Source organism: Psammomys obesus, unplaced genomic scaffold, assembly GCF_907164565.1.
Source record: "Psammomys obesus unplaced genomic scaffold, mPsaObe1.curated_primary_1811, whole genome shotgun sequence".
NCBI classification, from domain to species: Eukaryota; Metazoa; Chordata; class Mammalia; order Rodentia; family Muridae; genus Psammomys; species Psammomys obesus.
Genome location: NW_026591086.1, coordinates 15,920,974 through 15,942,707, shown reverse-complemented (window position 1 = coordinate 15,942,707; position 21,734 = coordinate 15,920,974). Strand labels below are relative to the sequence as shown.

The following is a 21,734-nucleotide window of genomic DNA, read 5'->3' as shown; positions in this document are numbered from 1 at the left end:
TTTCTTTCTTTCTTTCTTTCTTTCTTTCTTTCTTTCTTTCTTTCTTTTCTTTCTTTCTTTTTTTTTTTTTTGAGACAGGGCTTCTCTGTGTAGCTGTGGTTGTTCTAGAACTCACTCTGTAGACCAGGCTGGCCTCAAACTCAAGAGATCGACCTGCCTCTGCCTCCTGAGTGCTGGGACTAAAGGTGTGCAATACCACCTCCCCTCTAGGTTGCTTCCTTTCATCACAATATTTCATACTGTATTCTCAAAGACTTGATACAGACTTTAAAAATAAATTTATGATAAAAATAAACTAAATTAAAGAAAGAAAAGATGTGATGTCTACCCCCCCCCCAACATATCTGTGTTCAGAGAAGGATTTGCTCAACCTTGGGGACTTGATCACGAAGGACATAGATCACGAAGTCCGCAGCCTTGGGCCTGGCCCACAGCAGCTCTACTTTGGCTGCCTGCTGAACAGCTCTGTGGCCAGGCTTAGACTTGAACCTGTAGTGGGGGCTGGCTCCTCTCAGCTTCCCAAAGCACTGAGTTAATGTTCTGTTAGTTTAGAACAGCAGCAGAATTAAAAAAAAAAAATCTCAGAAAATAAGTAGAGAATTTGTGTCAGTCCATGAATCACTCACTCAGGAGAGAGAGCTCAGTAAGAGAATATGTTATTTTCCCAGTAATTTCCTTTCGATAGGAACATGCATCCACGTGATACATACATGTGCTCCAATCAGACAGTTAACCCAGGTAAAATGAAAGCACACTTCAGAACACTTTATCTCAGGCTTACTGACCAGAGGTGAGTCTTCATACACAATCAGTCCATCTTTAACCGAGGGCTGAAGAGTCAGAGCCTGCACCGTGGTGTCCCTACAGTCAAACCAAACACATCACAGTCAGTGGGGAAATAAACCGGAGTCTGAGCATGAATAAATAAATCAACGAGGAAGTCTTTACATTTCTTCATCATCCGGATTTTCCCAAGGAAAAAACAAAGTAATGAGTAAAAGTGCAGTCAGCAACAGTATTCTGTTGACAATGTAAATCTTACGGGTTTAGAAATTAATATAGTTGCCAAATCAGTCTCTCCCTCTGTCCCAGTAACTTTATTTGTAGTGGTTTCACTACTCAAAAGAATCTCCTGAGGATGATTAGACTACTTAAAAATGTTTATATAATACATAGTGTAAAGAACGCTTATGTGATTAAGCTTGCTACCCCACCCAATCTGCCATCCAGGACAGCGCTCAGACTATCATGCTACTTGAAGAACACAATTACTTCAAGACTTGGAGATGAAATCCAAGGCCTTGTACCATGTTATTTTTTTATTTGAAGATATTCTTTACTATTTATCCAGCTTTTCTTTAAGTCAGGGTCTTGAAAAGTGTCAACCGTGGCTTATCTATGTTCTGAGCCTCTTTTCTGATGAGCTGTGAAGTTCCCATCACCTGTTGGTATTTTTGCCAAACCTGTGTGCAGCGTTGCAAGCAATTCTATGTGTTTACTTTCTATACACATTTCATTTTTAAAAATGAAAAACCCTATGGCCAGCCTGACTGTGCTCCACAATGGGATCACGAAAAATAAAATGTATTTTAAGCATACAAAGTTACCTTTCAAAAGACCCTAATACTTATTCAAAATAAACAACGAAGCTCCAGGTGTACAGTCTTGAGCACCTACTGTGTGTAAGGCTCTGCCTGTATTGTAAACGTCACACCTTCACTCTGTACTTTCCTACAAAATGGAAAATTCACAATGTGCATATCAGAGGTAAGGTACGGTCCTGAGGATCTTTGAGTTTGTCTTAGATTTTAAGTTTCTCTTAGAAAGCACAGTGATGTCAGCAAGGTACACTGGAGGTTGACTAGCCATAGCACTCAAAATGAATGGTTTATGTCCATCTTTTTTTTTTAATTTTAATTTTTTTCTTCTTCACTATTTATTCATTATATACCCTGATTGAAGCCCCCTCTTTTAACTCCCCTAGGCCCACCCTTCCTCCCTCTTCCCCCATTCCCTTCTCCTAGTCCACTGAAAGGGAAAGTTCTCCACTATTGCCATCTGCCCATAGCTTGTTAAGTCTCATCAGGAATGCCTGGATCCTCTTCCTCCAAGGCTTGGCAAGGCTGTATCACCAGGAGGGAGTGATCAAAAAGCAGTCAACTGAGTTCATGACAGAGGCAGCCCCTGCTCCCCTCACTCAGATATCCTCATGGAGACTGAGCTGTCAATCGGCCACATCTGAGCAGGGAGTCTAGGTCCTCTCCATGCAAGATCTTCTGTTGGTGCATCAGTCTCTGCAGAACCCCTTGGGCTCAGATCTTTTAGTTTTGTTGGTTCCCTTGTAGTGCTTCTATCCCCACCCAACATGTACCTCTAATCCCATCCCTCTCTTCCTCCATAAGACTCCCTGCACTCTGCCTAAAGATTGGCTGTGAGTCTCAGCATCTGCTTCAATCCCCTGTTGGGTGCATCATTTCAGAGAACCCTTTATAGTAGACTCCGATCCTGTTTCCTCTCTTCCACTGCTTCTGGTGTTTATCCTGGTTGCCACTCTGAATGAGATTTAAGCATCCTTCCTATGTTCATCTTTTATTCCAGGTGAGCTGACTTTAGATTTCCTGTTGTACTGGGTAACTCTTCCACAAGTCTTCATGTACCCAGGGCTAGAAGAGATACATGGGTAATAAAATCATGAATCTGTACAGTTTCTAGACTTCCTGTCTCATTTACACCTTGTTAGGAAGAATTCTCTAATTTGAGAGGTGACGGGTTTCTTGAATTAACCCCTTGGGTCCAGCCCATCACTATTCTGACCATCTTCCAACCTCCTAAGATCACGGCCATGGCCTTGGCTTCCTCCACTTCACTTCAGAAAGAATATATCCCAAAGAATCATGGTTTGTCTTTACTAAAATCAAACTAAAATGCCCCAGGAAATGTAATGAACTGTGAAAACACATTCTGGCAATATACTGGTGCTTTTTAATAGCTGTGTGTGTGTGTGTGTGTGTGTGTGTGTGACATTATGGTATGTGGTTATTTATCTATTTTCTGTATTCACAGGTTTTAATATTCAGTCAGTCATACTTTATACTATCTTTTGATGACACATTAATTTTCAGTTTTGAATAAATTAAGAACAAAGTTTCATTAGCTGACTTAGATTCACTGTTAATATTCTAGCACTAGAGAAGACAGTGGGTGGGAAAAGGAAAAATACTTGTTCACAGAGATTTTTATAGCACCATAATGGATTTCTCACCTCAGCTCTCACATATTTTAAGGGCAATAACTTGACACCTTCCAGCACCAAAAAGGAACCAGAGACTCTTGCATCATTGTCAGTGGGAAGGGAAGTCAGTTTCTGCAATAATGACAGTGCTTCATAGCACCTTAGGAAGAATTCTAATTTTAAAAAGGCAGATTAAACTGCTCTATAATGCTTGAAATCTGATAGCAAACAACTTGTCAAATTAGATTTCATTAAAGATGTGGTGCTCCAAGAACATTTAAGTTTGTTTTGTTTTATTGCTTTGTTTTTGAGAAAATAAACATGAATCAGATGATCTCCAAAGGCAACTACAATGATGATAAATGCAAATGAGAAACATGACTTTCAATGAAGATGGCTACGAGAGAAAGAAAATTATTATAGGCTAAAGCTAGAGCCTGCTCCATTGTGCTACTGATAACTTTGATCTGGAACACCAAAGGGAAAGTAGAAGCCAGTAAAACATGTAATGTGAGAGTGAGCCCTAACCTCTGCTTGGCTTGTATTCTGGCCAGTCATGTGGCTGATACACTGTGTGCTGGGGGCAGGGGTATCACAATGCACTCTGTTCTGCATGTATGTAATACAGTGAGAGAAGAGGCGGATTTCTATGATGTCTTATTATAAACTTAATGTCAGTAAATAACAAGGCACTTACTGTGGCCACAGACAGCACATGAAACAGATTCCTAATGATACAATGATTTTTTTTTTCAGAGTATTAGATTTAAATCATTGCTTCACATTTAAGAGCATCTTGGGTCAAACATATTAATTCTTCACATACAAAACAATGCCTGAAGAGAATACAACAATTTCATAATTGTTTTGACTTGTTCCTTTCAAAAACAGCTTTGAAATATTTGCTAATAAAAGTTTAGAGTCAGCAATTTAACAACACTAGGGAGAAGAAAAGCTAAACCACATCTCAACTTCAGTTCCTTTAACCCAAATTTTAAGAGATGGCTTTCCAGTTACTGGTAATGCTTGAGTTAACGAATGCTCAGCTAATTGCTGGCGCTTATGCTAGTAACAATTGTCCCTGCCTCTTACTAGTTTATGAAGTGGTTTTCGACCAGGGTTTATGTCAGTAGGTGGGCGGCACAAACAAACTGTATGCTAAACTAGTTTTCTTTTAACTGCAATTTAAATCCTTTTTTGAAGTTGAACTTGTTAATATGCAGTAGTTAACTTAAAAATGACTCCAGATACAGTAAAAACAAGTAAGTTATGCACAGAACAGGTTTTTTTGTTAAAATGAGGCAGCAGGGGGTGTGTGTGGGGTGACTTTGGATTTCTGAGGGGGCAGGGCTGTTGGGGTATGGGTGACAATGGGAAGGGGGTCAGGACAGCAAACACAATTTGCTTGGAAATGCTGTTTGTACAGGTACATAAAAATGTTTTCTAATTCACCTAGGAGCAAAAAAATATTATAATGCAGGTATTTATTTTGAGGATATTTTAATGAGCTGCATTTCTATAGAGTTAGGATAGTTTTTTTCTTAGAAAAATACAGTAAAATCTGAGGGTGAAAGAAAAAGAGAAGGCATAAGAGCTTTAAAAGTTGATACCTCCTCCTTTAGTAACTGGTATTTCCTGAAACCAAACCGTCTACAGAACTCTCAGAATGTGAGCCAAACATAAGAACAGAAAACAAAAGGCTCAGGAGACAATGAACACAGATTTCCTTGGCACTGTAAACAGGAGAGTTAGAAGTAGGACTAAATGGTAATTTTTATCAATAAGATATATTTACTGAGTAAAAATTTTCTATTTCAAAAGACAGGGTCTCAGTATGCAGTCTTTGCTGCCCTAGAAACCCCAAATCCCAAGAGATCCACCTGCCTCTCTTCCCCCTTCTCCCCCAGTCCTCAGATTAAAGGTGTGGGCCACAATGCCTAGCTGAGATTAAGTATTTTTCAAGTGAAGTCTTGACAGCAAGAACATAATTTTTGTTTTGACTAGACTTCATTATCATTTCCACACATGATGCACTCTGTTTTCTTTCATTGCTGATCGTCCTCTGTCATCCTCACCTCCTTCCTACAGGTCCCTTTCCCCAGTTGTTTGTTTTGTGATGTACTGATTTTGACTAAGCTATCTGTGTGGCCACAGGTTTGGAATGCCCACTGGAGCCTGGTAGGATCATTAGTGAATATACAATAACAATGGAAGGAAACCATTTTCCCTTCTGCAAATCCTTCAGTAGCCAATAGTTCAAGGAGAGATAGGCAGGGCCCTGGGAGTCTCTGTCTGATCCATGCCTGGCTGTTGACAGGCCCAGTCTTGTAAAATCCCGCCTTATTTTAAAATAAGTAGTAAAATACAAAAGCAGTAATAACTATTAATGAAACAGTGAGGTACTTGTATGGAGATGATGTTAATAAGTTTAAGGAATAACCATTTAGAGATACCCTGGCTTTCTACTAAATAAGTAGAAGCACATGGCCTCTTTGTAATATGCAAATTTATCTTGCTACACTGGGAAAGAAATTCCATCCGGCTTTCAATAGATACAGTCCTTTTGAAAAGCGATGTTGCCAACCAATTAAAAACAAAAACAAAAATAAAAAAAACTAAGAGCAAGAATATGAGCCTGACATGGTGGTGCATGCCTTTAATCCCAGCACTCAGGGACGCAGCAGCAGGCAGATCAGGGGCAGGCAGACAGCTGTGAGTTCAAGGCCAGCCTAGGCTGCAAAGCAAGTCCAGGACAGCCAAGACTACACAGAAAAACCCTGTCTCAGAAAAAAACAAACAACAACAAAACAAACAAACAAACAAAGACTATGATGACTGCAATGTAAATTTTAAAAACAGAATGAGGCTTCATCTGAACACATCAAGCTTGGTCACCCATTCAGACACCTAAAGGCTAAGGCAGTTCATCTCTAGAAGTAATTAACATACATCATGAGAAAATATAATACAGAAAACAATGAAATTTGAGAGGAAAACAAAGGAATGAGTGTAGGGGTTGGGGATGGGAACTTCCACAGTACTTGAGCCTTTTCAAGGCTTAAAAAGCAAAGTGCCTTAGAAAACAAACTTAATTATTATTCCTGCCAGACACTGAAAAAGACTCTTGCTCTTAAAATAGTCTCTTAGAGGATACATAGTTTACCTAGTGTCATTCAGTCTTTATTAATAGCTACATGCAAAACAAAGTTCTAACAAACCATGACTGGAGAAAGAGTGGAGCAGGATAATATTTTTCTCAAAGAAGTTTCTGGAATGTAACGCTTTGCAGTTCTTTGGTTGGAGCTTGCTGGAAACAGCAAGAAGAAAGTAAATGAAAATAGTCACCTAGCATAAATGTCATCAGAGAGGCTTCACCCAGCAACTGATTGAAACTGATAGAGTCCCACAGCCAAACATTAAGTGGAGCTTGGAAAACACTGCAGAGGAGATCGAGGAAGGATTGAAGGAGCCAGAAGAGTCAAGGACACTACAAGAAAACCTACAGAATCAACTAACCTGGGCCCACAGGGGCTCATAAGGACTGAACTGTCAACCAGAGAGCATGCATGGGACAGACATAGGCCCTCTACACTTATTTAACAGTTGTGTAGCTAGGTCTTCAAGTGGGACGCCTAAAGTGGGAACAGGGGTTGTCTCTGACTATATTGCCTGTCTTTGGATCCTTTTCCGCTAACTGGATGGATGGCCTTGACTAGCCTCAATAGAAGAAGATGGCCTAGACTTAATGCAACTTGATATGCCAAGGCTGTTTGACATCCATGGGAGGCCTCCCTTTTTTCTGAGGAGAAGAGGAGGAAGAGTGGATGGGGAGGAGGTGGTGGAGGAGACAGGGAGGAAAGGACAGAGGGGAAGGTTTCATCAAGATATAAAACAAATAAACAACCAATCAATAAAAACAAAAACCAAAAGCCTAAACCAAAACAAAAAAACCAGTCACATGCTGGTGTCAATCGTTTCAAATTGGCCTAGTTTACCTCTCCCATGTCTCCTTGTCCTTTAGACTCACACTACTCCAAAATGAATCCTCCCCTCAACTGAAGCCACCACAAGTATTGCCACAAACTCAGAAAATTTTGCAAGTTGTTCAGTCTTTGGAACTAAAAACCCGGCTCAAATGGTGCGTAGATAATTGGATCTTTTCTCTGAAAACTAGTTTCTTGGTTGAGAAATTTTAAGAATTCAAAACAATTTTACCTTTTGGATGGCACTTCACTTCTCTTTTCCAGATAGAAATGAAAGACACTGTACAGTTACTTTCTAGTCACTGTAGAAAGGCTGTATAACAGGCTGGGGTAAGAACAAAGATTAGCTGTGCACCAGGGGCTAAGACAGATGACTGCTTTGTTCCCTAACAGTCTCTAACAGAAAATATGGTATATACTAATTTACAAGTTTAAGAGGGAAAATGAGCATATTTTCATGTCATAATATTCTGTAGTCTTTCATTTGAGAAATATTTACTGCATTGGTGTAAATGTAGATGTAGCTTTAGTATAGGAATATTTTAACAAAAAGAGGTAGTAGGCTGGGTAGATGACTCATTTGGTAAGCGCTTGCCAAACAAGCAGAAGTACCCGAGTTCTGTAACACAGAACCTTCACACACACCCTCCATGGCTGCTCAAGGGCTGGCATCATGAATGGCACAGTAAGTATGCTGACCAGGAAGTTCATGACTAATGTCTTCTTCAGAGGAAACAAATGATCGACGATGTCCTTCACTCTGGAAAGGCAACAGTACCAAAGACAGAAATTTGAGAAAAGCTAGCAGCAGTGTATAAAGATGACACCAGAAGCCATTTGATTTCAGAACCCACTTTAGTGGTGGTAAGATAAATGGCTTCAGCGTGGTTTACCACTCTTTGGAAAGAAGAATGGCCCTAAACACAGACTTACAAGACATGGCCTTTAAGAGGGAAAAGACCTTTAGGAAACAGCAAAAGGAACATAAGAACAGAATGAAGTTGGGGGCAGGGCTGCAAAGGCCAACACTGGTGCTGGCAAAAAGAGAGCTAGAGAATGGGTAAGAGCAAGAGGAGGAGACATTCTGCAGTGACTTGATCTCTGTGATGGTGCAAATTTCTGAGGAGAAGCCAAATTATAACAACTTCAAAAACCAAAGGAAAAACGTTGGTAAAGTGGCATGCATTTATACTCCCAGCGCTGGAGAGACAGAGGCAGGAAAATCCCCAGGACTTGCTAGCCAACTAGCCTAGCCTAACTGCCAAGTTTCCAGCCAACGAGGACCCCATCTCCAAAAGCAAGGGGGATGATACCATAGGAGTAACACCCAAGGTTGACTCACTTCTACACTTTAATGTACATGTATGACACTGACACACACACACACACACACCAGGTTAAAAACTCCTTCCTTTGATTCAAGTACTTTTAAATGAAATGATATAATAAATACTAATGTGACATTAAGTATTAAAAGATTGTGCCATGTGCCAGTCATAAAAATAAAGTTTAAAAAGCACTTTTGCTCATCAGGGAAGATATTCTGATCAACACGCCTGCTGCGCTTTCCTAGAATAACACGCTCTCTATGGAGCCAGCTAGGGTCTCCTTGGGTTAGTAACCTGAAGTACGGATTTTATGTAGTACATACTACCTAAAATAACTACATCAGTTGTGTTTTTATATATTATTTGGTTACATACTATGTAACCCATCAATTATTTATTATCCTAACTCCTGGTGGTTTATGAACTGGAAAACATTCCATGGATCTGGTTCTACATTTGCCAGTCTCAAGTGACCAGGCTAAAGCCACCTGAAGGCAGAAGACAGTGTGCAAGTACGTGTGTACTGAGGAGTTTTCCAGTTTATTTACCTGATGTTTGATGATCTGATGAGACATTGCTTTCAGCAGCAAAAAATCAGCATCTACTCCAGCCCCACTGTTCCTGGGGCGTTTCAGTGCAGAGGGAGAAGTACAGATACTCCGGGGGATCATGGGGCAAAGAAGCGGAAGCTCTCTGACAACATTCAGTGTGATTGCAGCTCCAACATCATGCCAGAATCTGCTCACAGGTGGTCTCATGTCTACCTATTTCAGAGGAAAGACTCTCCAAAGAGTCTTTGGATATCACAAAGATGAGTGGGTGGGAAGAGACACTCACTGACTCATCACTGAAGAAAAATTTCCAGAACACTGGTTGTTGTGTGGCTTTTATGCTGGAAACAGGCAGCTGATGTAGCCCTGCCCTCAGAAGGGCTCACTGTCTGGTGGGGTAGATTGTCAGGACAGGGACACCCAACTGTGATGAAGAATGACAGGTACGATAAGAGCCTGTCCTAGATCAGTGGCCCTAAACTTACCATCAATAAAAGTTGTTTTTTAAAAAAAGACACATTTTGAAATATACAAAAATAGAAGCAAAAAACCCACAAGCTAAAACTGAAAAATACCTTAAAATAATCTTCACTTTTATTTGTTGATAATTTAAAAAGACATCTTGTTCTCATTAAAAGTTAAAGAAAGCTACTTTGGTACAATGTGACTGATACACTTAGTTATTTGTGATTTAAAAGTCTAGCCTTAAATTTAGTTTATATCAGCAGCTGAAGAACAGGTCGCACAGAAGTGCAGAGAGGGAATGCCTCAAAGGCGACGTGCACACTTTAGTCTCCCTTGTTCTTCAAGGCTTGCTCTGCTCTCCACGTTAAGTGCTTTGCCTAATGGTGGAATAGAGAATACAAACAGCATCTGCTTACAAAAGTCTAGGGACAGGAAAGCATTAAGAACTTTTCTCTAGTAAAGTATGGTGTTTTGTGGACTTGTTGCTGGGAATGAGAATCACAAAAGTTCTGGCCAGGACAGAGAGTGATCAGCTTCGTTGGCTGGAAGAGTGTGAGGGAGGCATAAGGAGGACAGAATAGAGACTGTTTTTTAACCAGGAGGCTCCAGCAGACCAGGGCAGAGATACAGAACAAACTAATGTCTACTATGTCAGCAGCACACCTTTTTCCTTTAGCCTAAGCAGTCACTAGCCCAACTATTTGTTTTGTTTTCAAACAGCATCTTTCTAACATAGCCCTGGCTGTCCTGGAACTCACTACATAGAGCAGCCTGGCCTCAAACTCTCAGAGATCCACCTGCCTCTGCCTTTGCGTCCTAAGTGCTGGGATCAAAGGCAAACCTGTGTCTTCACTGAGACTAAGAGGACAAGGTATTCTCTTACAGACCCATCCTACATTCAATCAATTTACCCACTTGTAGTAAATAAAAAGTGTTGGGCTATATAATGTTATTTAGTATTAGCTCTACAATTATTGTGGCGGTATTATTTAACTTGCTATCATAAATAATAAGACAAAGACACCTGCTAGATTTTATAATTGCCTTATTTATCTTGGGCTGGGGAGATATTTCTACCTATCCTATCTCAATAACCCCATCATCCATCTCCTAGCCCCATCCAATGCCATCCGCTTTAATCAATCTCATCTGGTCTCCCTTCCAACCATAATCCCAATATACTTGCTTATATTTTTCATCTTCATGTTTTTTTCCATCCACGCCATCCTTGGAGTCCTTTCTTCCAGCCCATGTGGTTGCTTCTCCATGCTAACCCATCCTGGTGTCTTCCTGCCTCCTCTCTCTTTCCCCATCCATCTTTTTCCCACGATTCTCCTGTTCTCCAAAGCCTGGGAACCTTAGCCATGCCTACTCCACTCTGCCCTGCCCAGGTACAGGCCATTTAATCATCCAATCAGGTATGTCTTAGGCAGGTTTACACAACAAGGATAGGTATATCCAGGGAGTAACCAGATCTTGAGGGCCAGCATCAGAATAATTCCCAACACCCACTAAGTCCCTAGACTAGACAAAGTTATCAAAATGCAGAATAATCCCACTGTATTTATGAAGTGTTTGAATTCAGTGTTTAAATTCCACTTAATTAGTTTCTATTTACTCCCTAACATATGATCTTTTATTTAAATTTCTACAGTATTTTCCACTTCCCTGCAGATTTCATACAAAAACCATCCTTCAGAAATCACTTACAAAAACAATCTTATCTCTGGTTCAAGAGAACCTGACCTCAGGTGTTGTTGACTGTTTGAAAGTAGCAGTAATTTTTAGATTTTCAGCAATGCCATTGATTCTCCAGCACAAAACATTATAGATATACCCTAGTTCATTGGAAGTTCTTCACAGAACTGTGCACTGAGCAATCCCAGGAACATATACCAAATCTGTTGGTTGAAATACCTTCTACTGGGGGCTGAACAGATGGCTCAGCAATTAAAAGCACTGCCTCTTCTTCTAGAAGACCCAGATCAGTTCCCAGCATCCATATGGCAGCTCAAAACTGTCTGTAACTCCAGTTCCAGGGGATCTGATACCCTCACACAAACATATACAAAGGGAAAACACCAATGCACATTAATAAATAAATCATTAAAAAAGGAATATCTCCTACTCATTTTGTCACTGCTGTAACCATCTAAGAGTCGATACAGCAATAGCTGTCACATAAAGAACTCTATAGTTTTGAAAGCTCAGCAAAAGCCTGCATGATCTGGGAAGCATTAGGCATTAAGTAGTGACACCAATCCTGTGCAGATGCCACAAGGATCTAGCAGCTGGGGCTGGCTGGAAAGGCACTGAGAAGGGGCAGCAGTGTAGTGTACGTGGTTGTGACATGCTATCAAGCAAGTTCAGATAATCTGAGATTAGAAAAGTTATAATACTGATTTAATTTTTTATTATAAGAAATAAAACATTTGATTCCTTCCTCCATTGGAAAACCAGTGATTTTATAATGGCAATCAGGGTGAAATAATAATTTCTTTAATTTTTTTTTTTTTTTTTTTTTTTTTTTTGGTGGGTCTGATAAAGTAGTAGACACCTTTAACTTAATCCAAGCACAAGGGACACAGAGACAGGAAGATCCCTTTGAATTTGAGTCCAGCCTAGTCTAGAACACAAGGTCTAGGCCAGCCAGGGCTACATAATAAGACAGAATCTTCTAAAAAAAAAAAAAATTCAAACATTTAAAAACTTTTGCTTGAGTTTAAAAAGGATGAGTTAACAAATTTAATTCTAAGAGTGGCTGAACTGAGAAAGAGGAGAGAGACTGGAGGCAATGGCTAATGGGCTGACTGCTACAGTCACACTGTTTTATTCCTACAAAAGGGGGCACACCATCTAATTTAGAAAACATAAACAGTTCTTATATCTGGATGACAAATTCGGTTCTGTCTCTATTTCTGAAGTTTATCTCTGACTGAAAAGGCCCTGTGCTCTGGTGGTGAGAGATAACACAACTAGGAAAGACAGGCTGTATCAGTGGCTCTCAAACTTAAGCCTGTGATTTAGGAGGAGATGAGAACAAGTTCCACAGGCTCCTCACTCTTTCCAGACTGCTTTTACAAAGCATCAGAGAGAACGTTGCACACAGTGTCATGGTCTGTAGCTCTGATTTATCAACCTCAGTAGCCTACAGATGAGAAGCTAGAAACAAAGCAAAAGGTGGTTCCATGGTAGCAGTGCCAGCCCGGAAGGGGCAGCAGTAAAAGGCCGTCCCAGATCAATTACACCGTCAAGACATTCTCGAGATGTCAAATTTAACCTAGACAATACTTTCTCCTAGGTGTTGTAGAACTTTTGAAGTTGATAACCTCTGTAACTATATAAATGTTCATGAAAGACACAAAAAAATAAAGGAATTTCAATGGCATTGAAAATCAACCAGAGACAAGTCAGAAAAACAAAATCACAAACCTAAAGATCTGCAATTTGAGGCTCTATCATAATCCATGTTGTCAAATGGGGGCAGTGGCAGGCATTCAGCAAGAAAACTACCACTCAACTGTTAATAAAACTTTTCTAAAATAGGTTTTTCAAATGTATAATGGGAAACTGAGACACAGGAGCTCCCAGATGTTCTCAGTAGCTGCTGCCATGTGACCTGTCATGTGATGATGGCTCAGTTGTATTTTCCCATGAGATCTGAAGTGTGCTCCTTCTCTGTTTTCTACCAACAGCAATCCGCCTCCAAGGACTTTATAAATTTCAAAGTTTGTGCTGTCACATTCTGTCTTCCTCCCCCTGGGAACCGTCCTATATGTGGATGATGCTGTGTTTTGCAAATGGCATTCACTCCAGGATATTTGATTCAAAGGAGCCAACAGTAGAAGTTGACACCTACTTGCTACAAAGTATACTTCATTTGGTTTGCAAAGGGACACAGTTAAAGACACATGGAAGAAAGGCTAATGGTTTGAAAATAACCGGCCACAATATTTTAATTAGCTGGGCTGGCTAAAGCATCTATAGAGCACAGTCATAAGTCCCTTGTTGGAGATGCCTGACCCTTGCTCAATTCTAAAACAGCCACGGTGCTTCAAGTAATGAAGGCTGACCATGGACAAGAGGGGGCTTGAAGATTCAGATGAAATGAGCACAAACTAAGGAATTTAATAAACATTTGCTGTATCCACTCTGTATAGAAAGCTCTATGAAGTGTCCGCCTCTTGATCACAGGTCACATGTCAAGGAATCTCACTCAAATACTTTTTCCATTTCCTTCACATAGATATCAAGGATTCTAAAATCCGCCACTTAAACCTATTTCAGTATGCCCCTTCTTTGTATTCTCTTCACCAGTAGGGCTGGTTAATCCCAGTAATTTTATCCAGCTTTCTGAAATCAACCACCAGTGTTCCCTGTAACTCAATCCCCATCTGACTTTTCAACGACAGACTATGTCAAAATGATCTTGCTTTAACTTCACCACATCACATTGAAGATTTCACCTAGCCTTGGCTGGGCCCATATACCTGTAAGTGGTCATTATTCTGCCAGCATTTTTGTACACACATATATTCACTCATTTATTCATGCACATTCCCGCCCTACCCCACCCTCTCTCTCTTCTCCAAGATGTTTCCTTCTGGGATTCACATACAGCTTTCTCTTCAATAACCACAATGTCCTGTTTCTTTTTCTAATTAGAAAACTTCCCATCATTCCTTAAGACTCAGTGTAAATGACATCTTTTCCAGATCTCTCCACTGTGTCATGTCATGTCTGATTTCAAAACCTCTGGAGTTTGGAGCATTTCAAATTTTAGACTTGTGGACTAGGAATATTCTACCTGAATGATACAAACCAGAGTTTAACATTTATTTGTTACAGTTAATTTTATAAAAGTGTGTTTGTCTCTCAGTTTCTTTCTAACCTGGCTGTCATACAAATAATCAAGACTCCATTATATTATGTTAATAGCTTCACAGCATAATAACTGAGCAGTTATTACTCTATTCTTAACTCTCTAAACTAATCTGGCTTCCCCACAGGGCACAACCCAGGGACACACTACACTTGCACTTTGTGGATTTCCTGCTCCAGTTCCTCTCTCCTGAAGTTTCCTGGATCTCTCCAGAAGCTCAAACCCCTACTTCCTCTTCTAACTACTCCTTCCCTGGCTGGCAGGAAGTCCAGCCTTCTTCTCTACCCTGCTCAGGGACTGGCTGTATGCAGCTTTGATGGCCCATCAGGGTATAACTGGGGAGCAGTGTTTACACAACATCGAGAGGTGAGATTCTCAGAATAAGGACTGCAACCAGATATGGGGGGGGGGGGTAGAGAAATCACCATTTAAATTACACAATAATCTAATACCTGTATTTTTTAGTTTAGCATAAATGCTCAGCGTTAAAACATTTGCAAGTGCCTGACTCCCATGGTATGCCTGTTGTACATATTCTTTAGTCTTCTTACTCTGAAACAAATTATCTTATTTTGATAGATAATTTGATAGGGAAATCAGGACTTAGGGAGTTTCAAAGGACAGGATTTACTCTCTAAAACTCATATCCTTTCCATCAAATGATACAAATTCACTACCACAGGCATTCAAAGGAGCAATTATACTTAATATAAAAGATCACGAAAGATGACATTAACCAAGAAGTTACCAATGGACCTGAATAAAGAATTTTTGTTTGTTTGTTTTTGTTTTTTGAGATAGGGTTTCTCTGTGTAGCCTTGTCCTAGATTAGTTTTGTAGACCAGACTGGCCTTGAACTCACAGAGATCCACCTGCCTTTGCCTTCCTGAGTGCTGGGATTACAGGCGTGCACGAAGGAATTTTAGAAAATAGATTCAAGTTGAAAACTTGTGAGCGGGACATAGAATCACCTAATCTGAAATCAGTTGATCATAACCTGGGACAGACCTCCTGAAATAGAAGGTGAAGAGCTATGCAGGGAGGCACAAAATATTTCTTATGATACAACTATGAGGAAAATAGCCAAGGGCCAAAGCCACACAAACACAGACTTGTACCTTCATCTTTGTATCTGAAAAAGAGCAAATGAAATACAATATGACAACTTACCCTACCTAAAAATGAGATAATCCTGATTTTTATAAAGATATATACTTTTATTCAAGAACTATAGAAGTTAAATATTCAAGTGTCCTCTTTCATGTCAAATTAACATAAAATCATAAACTTAGGTAATACACTTCACAAGTCTTTGTATAAATATGACTCCTATACTCTTCACTTGAAATATACATCATTCAATGTGATAACATGTGTCAATCTTGTAAATCTCTTAAGTCACACTCTTCAGACATCTTGATTTTAACAAAATACGTGAATTCCCTAGTTTGTTCACCTAATGCATCTAAGCTCATAAGAGCATATTCAGAAGCACGCTGAGAGCTGTATCCTGTCTTCACTTATCACAACTGTTTTGAATGGGTCTTTTAACTAACCTCTTCAAATTACATCCATACACCAAACTAAGAGGAACTGATTACATGGCATTGTCAGAAATCCATTAAAAGGATTCCACAGTAAGCACAGCAGAGCGCTTCTGTGATCATCCACACATCAAGGAAATCCTAAATATTCTTTCAGATGGTTAGTTTTAGATCCTTTACACATATGTTTCTCTTAAAGCAACTGCATACAATAAATTCTATGGGAAATGTAAGGGGAAATTCCCTATGTTGAAATTATTGGGAATAGCAGTCTAACTAGTGAGAACTCTATAATATTTATACATTAAATTGAACCTTTTAATCTTCTACATTATATAGTCAGTAAAACATTTAATATGGTTGAGTAGATACCTAGGCCCTGATAAAGTTAATAGCTATTTTGTTTGCGACACTATTATAAATCAATTATATAGCAATGGGTGCAATAAAATATAAACTTTAGCTTTGAAATTTTTATTATTTTGAATTTAGAAAACTCCTCATAGAGCATATTATCTACACATTCAGTTAGCCATGTCAGAATTACCACAGATTACATACTAGCAGAAGGCTTCACCATTTTATAGACCATTTGTTACTTCATAACAAAATTGTTGATAATAAAGGCACTCAAGGAAGAAAGTATGGAATGCTATCTCTACTCCTCTAAGATTTTGAAAGCATCCTGAGTACCAACTTGTTCCCTGAAGATACTGAAATACCAGACAAAATAGACATCATAAATACTGTGTCTATACTCTTCACTTAAAGGGGAGAGACCTGAGACCTAGGTACACTCAGAGTTTTAAATGCACATGCTACAATTTAAAGGCTGAGAAACAATGATTTAAGCATTCAGAAGTTTAAAAACTAATAAATCAAGCCCAAAGGAAGTACAAGAACAAAATATTAAAGAAAAAAATCAGCAATTACTAAAATGAAAGAAAAACATAATAAAAGTAGTTCTTTGAGTAGAACAAAATTATTAGCTGTGTATGGTGGTACATATCTTTAATCTGTGTACTGGGAGGCTGAGGCAGGCAGATCTCTGAGTTTGAGATGAGCCTAATCTACATACATAGCCAGTCCTTGGACAGCCAGGGCTACAGAGACCTACTTTGTCTCAAAACACAAAACAAACAGAAATAAAAGTGAGACCATCATTTACTTTATATTCCTGGGATTACATCCATATGGTTACTGCACTCCATCCCTTTTGTGCATATTTTTGTGTGCATGTTTACAACTGTGTGGGTGCATCTGTTTGTGCATGTGCAGGTTGAGGTCCAAGGTTGATGGTGGTAGTCTTCCTAGGTTCCTCTCCACCTTATTCATTGAGGCAGGTCTCTCAAGTGAGCTGAAAATTTACCAACCTGGCTAGTTTGCTAGCTAGGCGGCTCTGCATCTCTCTTGCCTCTGGCTTTCAAGGGATGGAATTATAGGTAGGCTACTGTATGTGGCATCTATGCAGGTGCTGGGGAATACAAGGATCTCAACTCTGCTTCTCATGCTTGTATAAAATGATGTAATCACTGAGCCATCTCCTTAACTCCATACTATCCATACTATCTTTTTTACGTTGTTGGATATGTGTGTGTGTGTGTGTGTGTGTGTGTGCATGCCAGCATAAAAGTATCTATGTGTGCTGACACATATTCACCCTTTTAATTTTTTTTTTTTTTAATTAACACGGAGCTCTCACTGGCATGAAGCTTGCCTTGTAAAGTAGGATGGCTGGCTAGGAAGTCCCAGTGATCTGCCTGCCCATCTCCAACTACTGGATAACAAGCACAGACCGCTATGCCCAGGTTTCTTATGGATTCCAGCGACTGACTCAGGTTCCAGCTCTCACAGTGTGAACACTTTACTAAGCCACCCTCTTGACCCTGTCATTGGATTTCATTTGTTACTGTTTGTTATTAAATTTTGTATTATGATTTGTGTGTGTGTGTGTGTGTGTGTGTGTGTGTGTGTGTGTGTGTGTGTGCTGGGCAGTGGTGTTGCATGCCTTCGATCCCTGCACTCAGGAGGCAGAGGCAGACAGATCGACAGATCTCTGCGAGTTAGAAGCTAGCCTGGTCTACAGAGTGAGTCAAGGACAGCCAAGGCTACATGAGCAACTTGATTTCAAGAAGCAAATAGCAAATAAACAAAAAGGATAATTTTTTGTATCCCTATTCATAGAAAATAATAAACTTTTAAAATTTTCTTTCATTATGCAGGTTTGTTGACAAAAAAATAAGCCTGTTCCAACAATGTATTTTCCTTTATATTAAAGAGTATTTTTTCTTAATATGCTATTCAAAACTTTGTTCATTTAGCACAAAGCAATCATTTTACTGAATTGTTTCATATTTATTGCTCCAGTCAACAGTCAATAACACTTTTATTATTGTTGTCCAATATGAAATGTGCTTTTTCTTCAACTTCAATGGTTTTCAATATTTCTACTTGGTTTTTAGCCCTCTGATTAAGACATGGTATGTTTTGATTTTCTGTTTATCATGCTTGGGATTCATTGGGCCATTGGTGGTTTCATGCTATTACATTAAATTTGCTTCTGTGTTGCTTGGGTGTTGCTTCTGTCATCTCTTCAAATATTTTTCTGTTTTACTCTCTTCCCACCTCTCAGACTCTGGCTGCTGATACATGATGTTGCTCTTTTTCAAGGTTGTCATTCTGGGCTGAGAATTCCTAATCACTGTTTTGTTTTGCTCAGTTCCCTTTTTGAATACTTGAAAATATTTACAGCAGCTATTTTATAATTGCTTCATGCTAATTTCATCATTGTGAGAACATATTTATTAATTTTCTTGCTTCTATGTCCTGTATCTACTTGTTGAAAGATCAATCTTTTCAAGGCATTCTTCACTGCCTCCCAAATATCCATCTTTTTTATTTCTAAAGTTATCTTGCATGAGAAAGAAGCTCCAAAATTATATAAATGATGAGTTAGGTTCTTCCCATTTTGCTTTTTATGCCTCTGTTCTTTCCTCTGGTTGGACAGTGCAGTCACAATGCAGAACAGGCTGCTGTCCAACCTCAGTCCTCCTGCATCAGCCTCCCAGTTCCGGATAACAGGTGTGCGCCACCTCCACCAGCAGCAAGCTTGTGTTCTCCATGATCTCTTGTTAACCTTAGGATGGGTCCAGAGTGGCTCAGGAAAGGATGAAAGAACCCTGCTTCTAAGGCATATGGCTATATAGGCTATGGTCTCATCTCCACAGCACCCACAGCAGGCTCAGGTGACGTCACGGAGCTTGCAGATCCCAAAGGGCTGTTCAGTTCCCAGGACTTGTGAGTCTGTCCAGGTCAACTGCTCTTCCCAGCCTAGGACCAGTCAGGGGCATAAATCCCAAGAGGGATTTTTTGTTTTGGTTTGCTTTGTTTTTATTGTTTTTACCATACTTTCCTTTAGTCCTTCCTCAACTTTCTTTTAGTCCTTTCTCTTTGTCCTTTGACCTGCTAGCTGTTCCTACTCTCCTAAAACTTTCTCTCAGGAACTCACAATTACTTAGCAAAGAGCTCAAACCAGATATTCATCCTTTTAACCCAGTCTGGTGCTCTTTCCAGGACACAGCGTCTGTTATCCACTGGGATCAACATGACAACTCTCGACACTGCTTTTAAACTGCTCAGTACTTGGTATATTTCTTGTGTCCTGATTTAGTCCAGTACTTAGCTTCTGGTGGACCTACTACCTGCATCTTATTTCTACACTGAGAACCGGTGCACTTCTAAAGCTCAAACTAACTCATGTCGGGAAACTTCATGTGCTTCAAAGTTGTCCCTGAATCAATACTCCAATCACACAAAACTAAATCATCCACACAATGTCATAAGAAAGGCAAGAGATAGTATGTCCCCTCCACAGTCTTTGCTCCTCATCCCTCAATGTGGCCTTGTCAGCTGGCTTAGCTTCTGAACCCCAGCAGGGCCTTGGGAATTTCTTCTCACTTGAGTATCTTGATGTTGATGAGATCTGCTTCATCCCTTTATCCACAAAATAAATCTTGTGTTGTTTTATTACCTTTTTAAAAAGATTTATCGTGTGTGTGTGGCATGTGCACGCACACGTATGCCTGAGAATGGGCACCATGCATGTGCAGGGGCCAGAAGAGGATGGCAAACCTCCTAGAACTGGAGTGCCAGGTGGCTATATGAGCCACCATGTGAGTGCTGGGAACTGAACCCGGGTCTTCTGGAAGAGCAGCCAGTGTTCTTACCCCTGAGCCATCATTGCTCTTCACCACCTTCTAAGGAAAGGAAAGCCATGAGCAGGAGGTATGGGAAGGAGCTGATTTATGAAGCAGGCTTTTAAGGAAGTATATTTAACTCACAGGAGGAGAGAGAGGAAGAATTTGGTCAGGGCTTACGGGCACAGGGCTGTGACTCTCCTACCTGTGCAGCTGGATATACTCTCGCGGTCTGTTGAGTAGGTGGAGGAAGCGGTCCACGATCTTGTTCTTCCCTACACCCTGCAATTACACAAACAGCATTAAGCACATGGCAGCTTTGGTCTGGAGGTACCTTTCTGGCAGCCATTTCTTCACAGTTCTACTACTTTTGTTGGTAAGAAAAACTGAACCTGCACACAAGTACAGCACACCTCCTGCGACACAGGGGCCACTAAAGGATCTGACTCCTCAGCATGGCACCGCATGCTGCTCTTGTGAGAGGAAGTTCAGATGCCAGTGTCTGCCTCCAGACCTTTGGTTTAAGTTTCACAGTTAAGTCTCACATTACCACAGGACACTGAGGACTTCCAGTTACAAAATGGTGTCACACACAATCATGTACATATAAAGATAATGGTCTTTCTTCAGTTCCTCAGAAATATATTTTTCAGTCACAGAAAGATAAATAGAATACTGTACTTTTTTCTTGATTTAAGCCTGTACTCTTTTCTTCTTTATTGCACTTTTTAAAATCTTTTAAAACTCTGGAACTCTAGCATTGGTCACATTAATGTAACCCAATGGTATGCACTCTTCTTAAAGGTACCTTCATTTCCTGCCCTCTTACTCATGCTGGAGGTACTGACCTTTTGTGTAAGGCAGACCATGCTCCCTTGTCATTTGCCTACTTGAAGGTTTTCACTGAGCACCTCAATACAAATAAAGGCATACAAACCTAACCACTGGGCTGTGTGTGAAGACCAAAGTTAAAAACCTAAGTTCAGTATCGTGGAAAATATCAGTAACAGCATTAACTTCTTATATTTTCTCCGGGGTCTGTCTTCAGTGTTGTCATGTGTCATTTAATCACCACACAAATGTGGAACCGTCAGTTAGGAAATAAGATTGTCTGAATCTCACAAACCCAGAAAGTTAAGCCAGGTGCCAATAGTCACAGTCAATGACAGAGCCAAGACTCGATATTGGTGCATTTGATTCTGATGCTTGTGTGCTTAGTTTTGTGTATGAGTTGTATATTTTTTTGAATTTTATTTTTTTTCTTATCAGTTATATTTTATTAACTCTGTATCCCAGCCGTGTCCCGATCCCTCATTCCCTCCCAGTCCCTCCCTCCCTCCCTCATCTCCTCCGTACCCCTTTCCAAGTCCACTGATGGGGGGACCTCCTACCCATTCATCTGATCCTGTTTTATCAGGTATCTTCAGGACTGGCTGCAAAGCTCTCCTCTGTGGTCTAACAGGACTGCTCCTCCCTTGGGGGGTGGGAAGGCCAAAGAGCCAGTCATTGAGTTCCTGTTAGAAATAGTCCTTGTTCCCCTCACTATGGGAAAC

At 40.1% G+C, this 21,734-nt stretch overlaps 1 protein-coding gene and 1 pseudogene across 1 annotated transcript in view; one reads left to right on the top strand and one right to left on the bottom strand.

Moving 5' to 3' along the window:
- The window catches only part of Vwa8 (von Willebrand factor A domain containing 8), a 355,260-nt gene that overhangs the window by 135,633 nt on the left and 197,893 nt on the right, over positions 1–21,734 (bottom strand). The window contains exons 21-22 of the mRNA XM_055609598.1: positions 20,387–20,463; positions 786–861 (exon numbers count right to left, since the gene is read on the bottom strand). Of these exons, the coding sequence (XP_055465573.1) occupies positions 786–861; positions 20,387–20,463 (153 nt within the window). The remainder of the gene's footprint in view (positions 1–785; positions 862–20,386; positions 20,464–21,734) is intronic.
- On the top strand, positions 7,889–9,358 carry LOC129678877 (40S ribosomal protein S24-like; annotated as a pseudogene).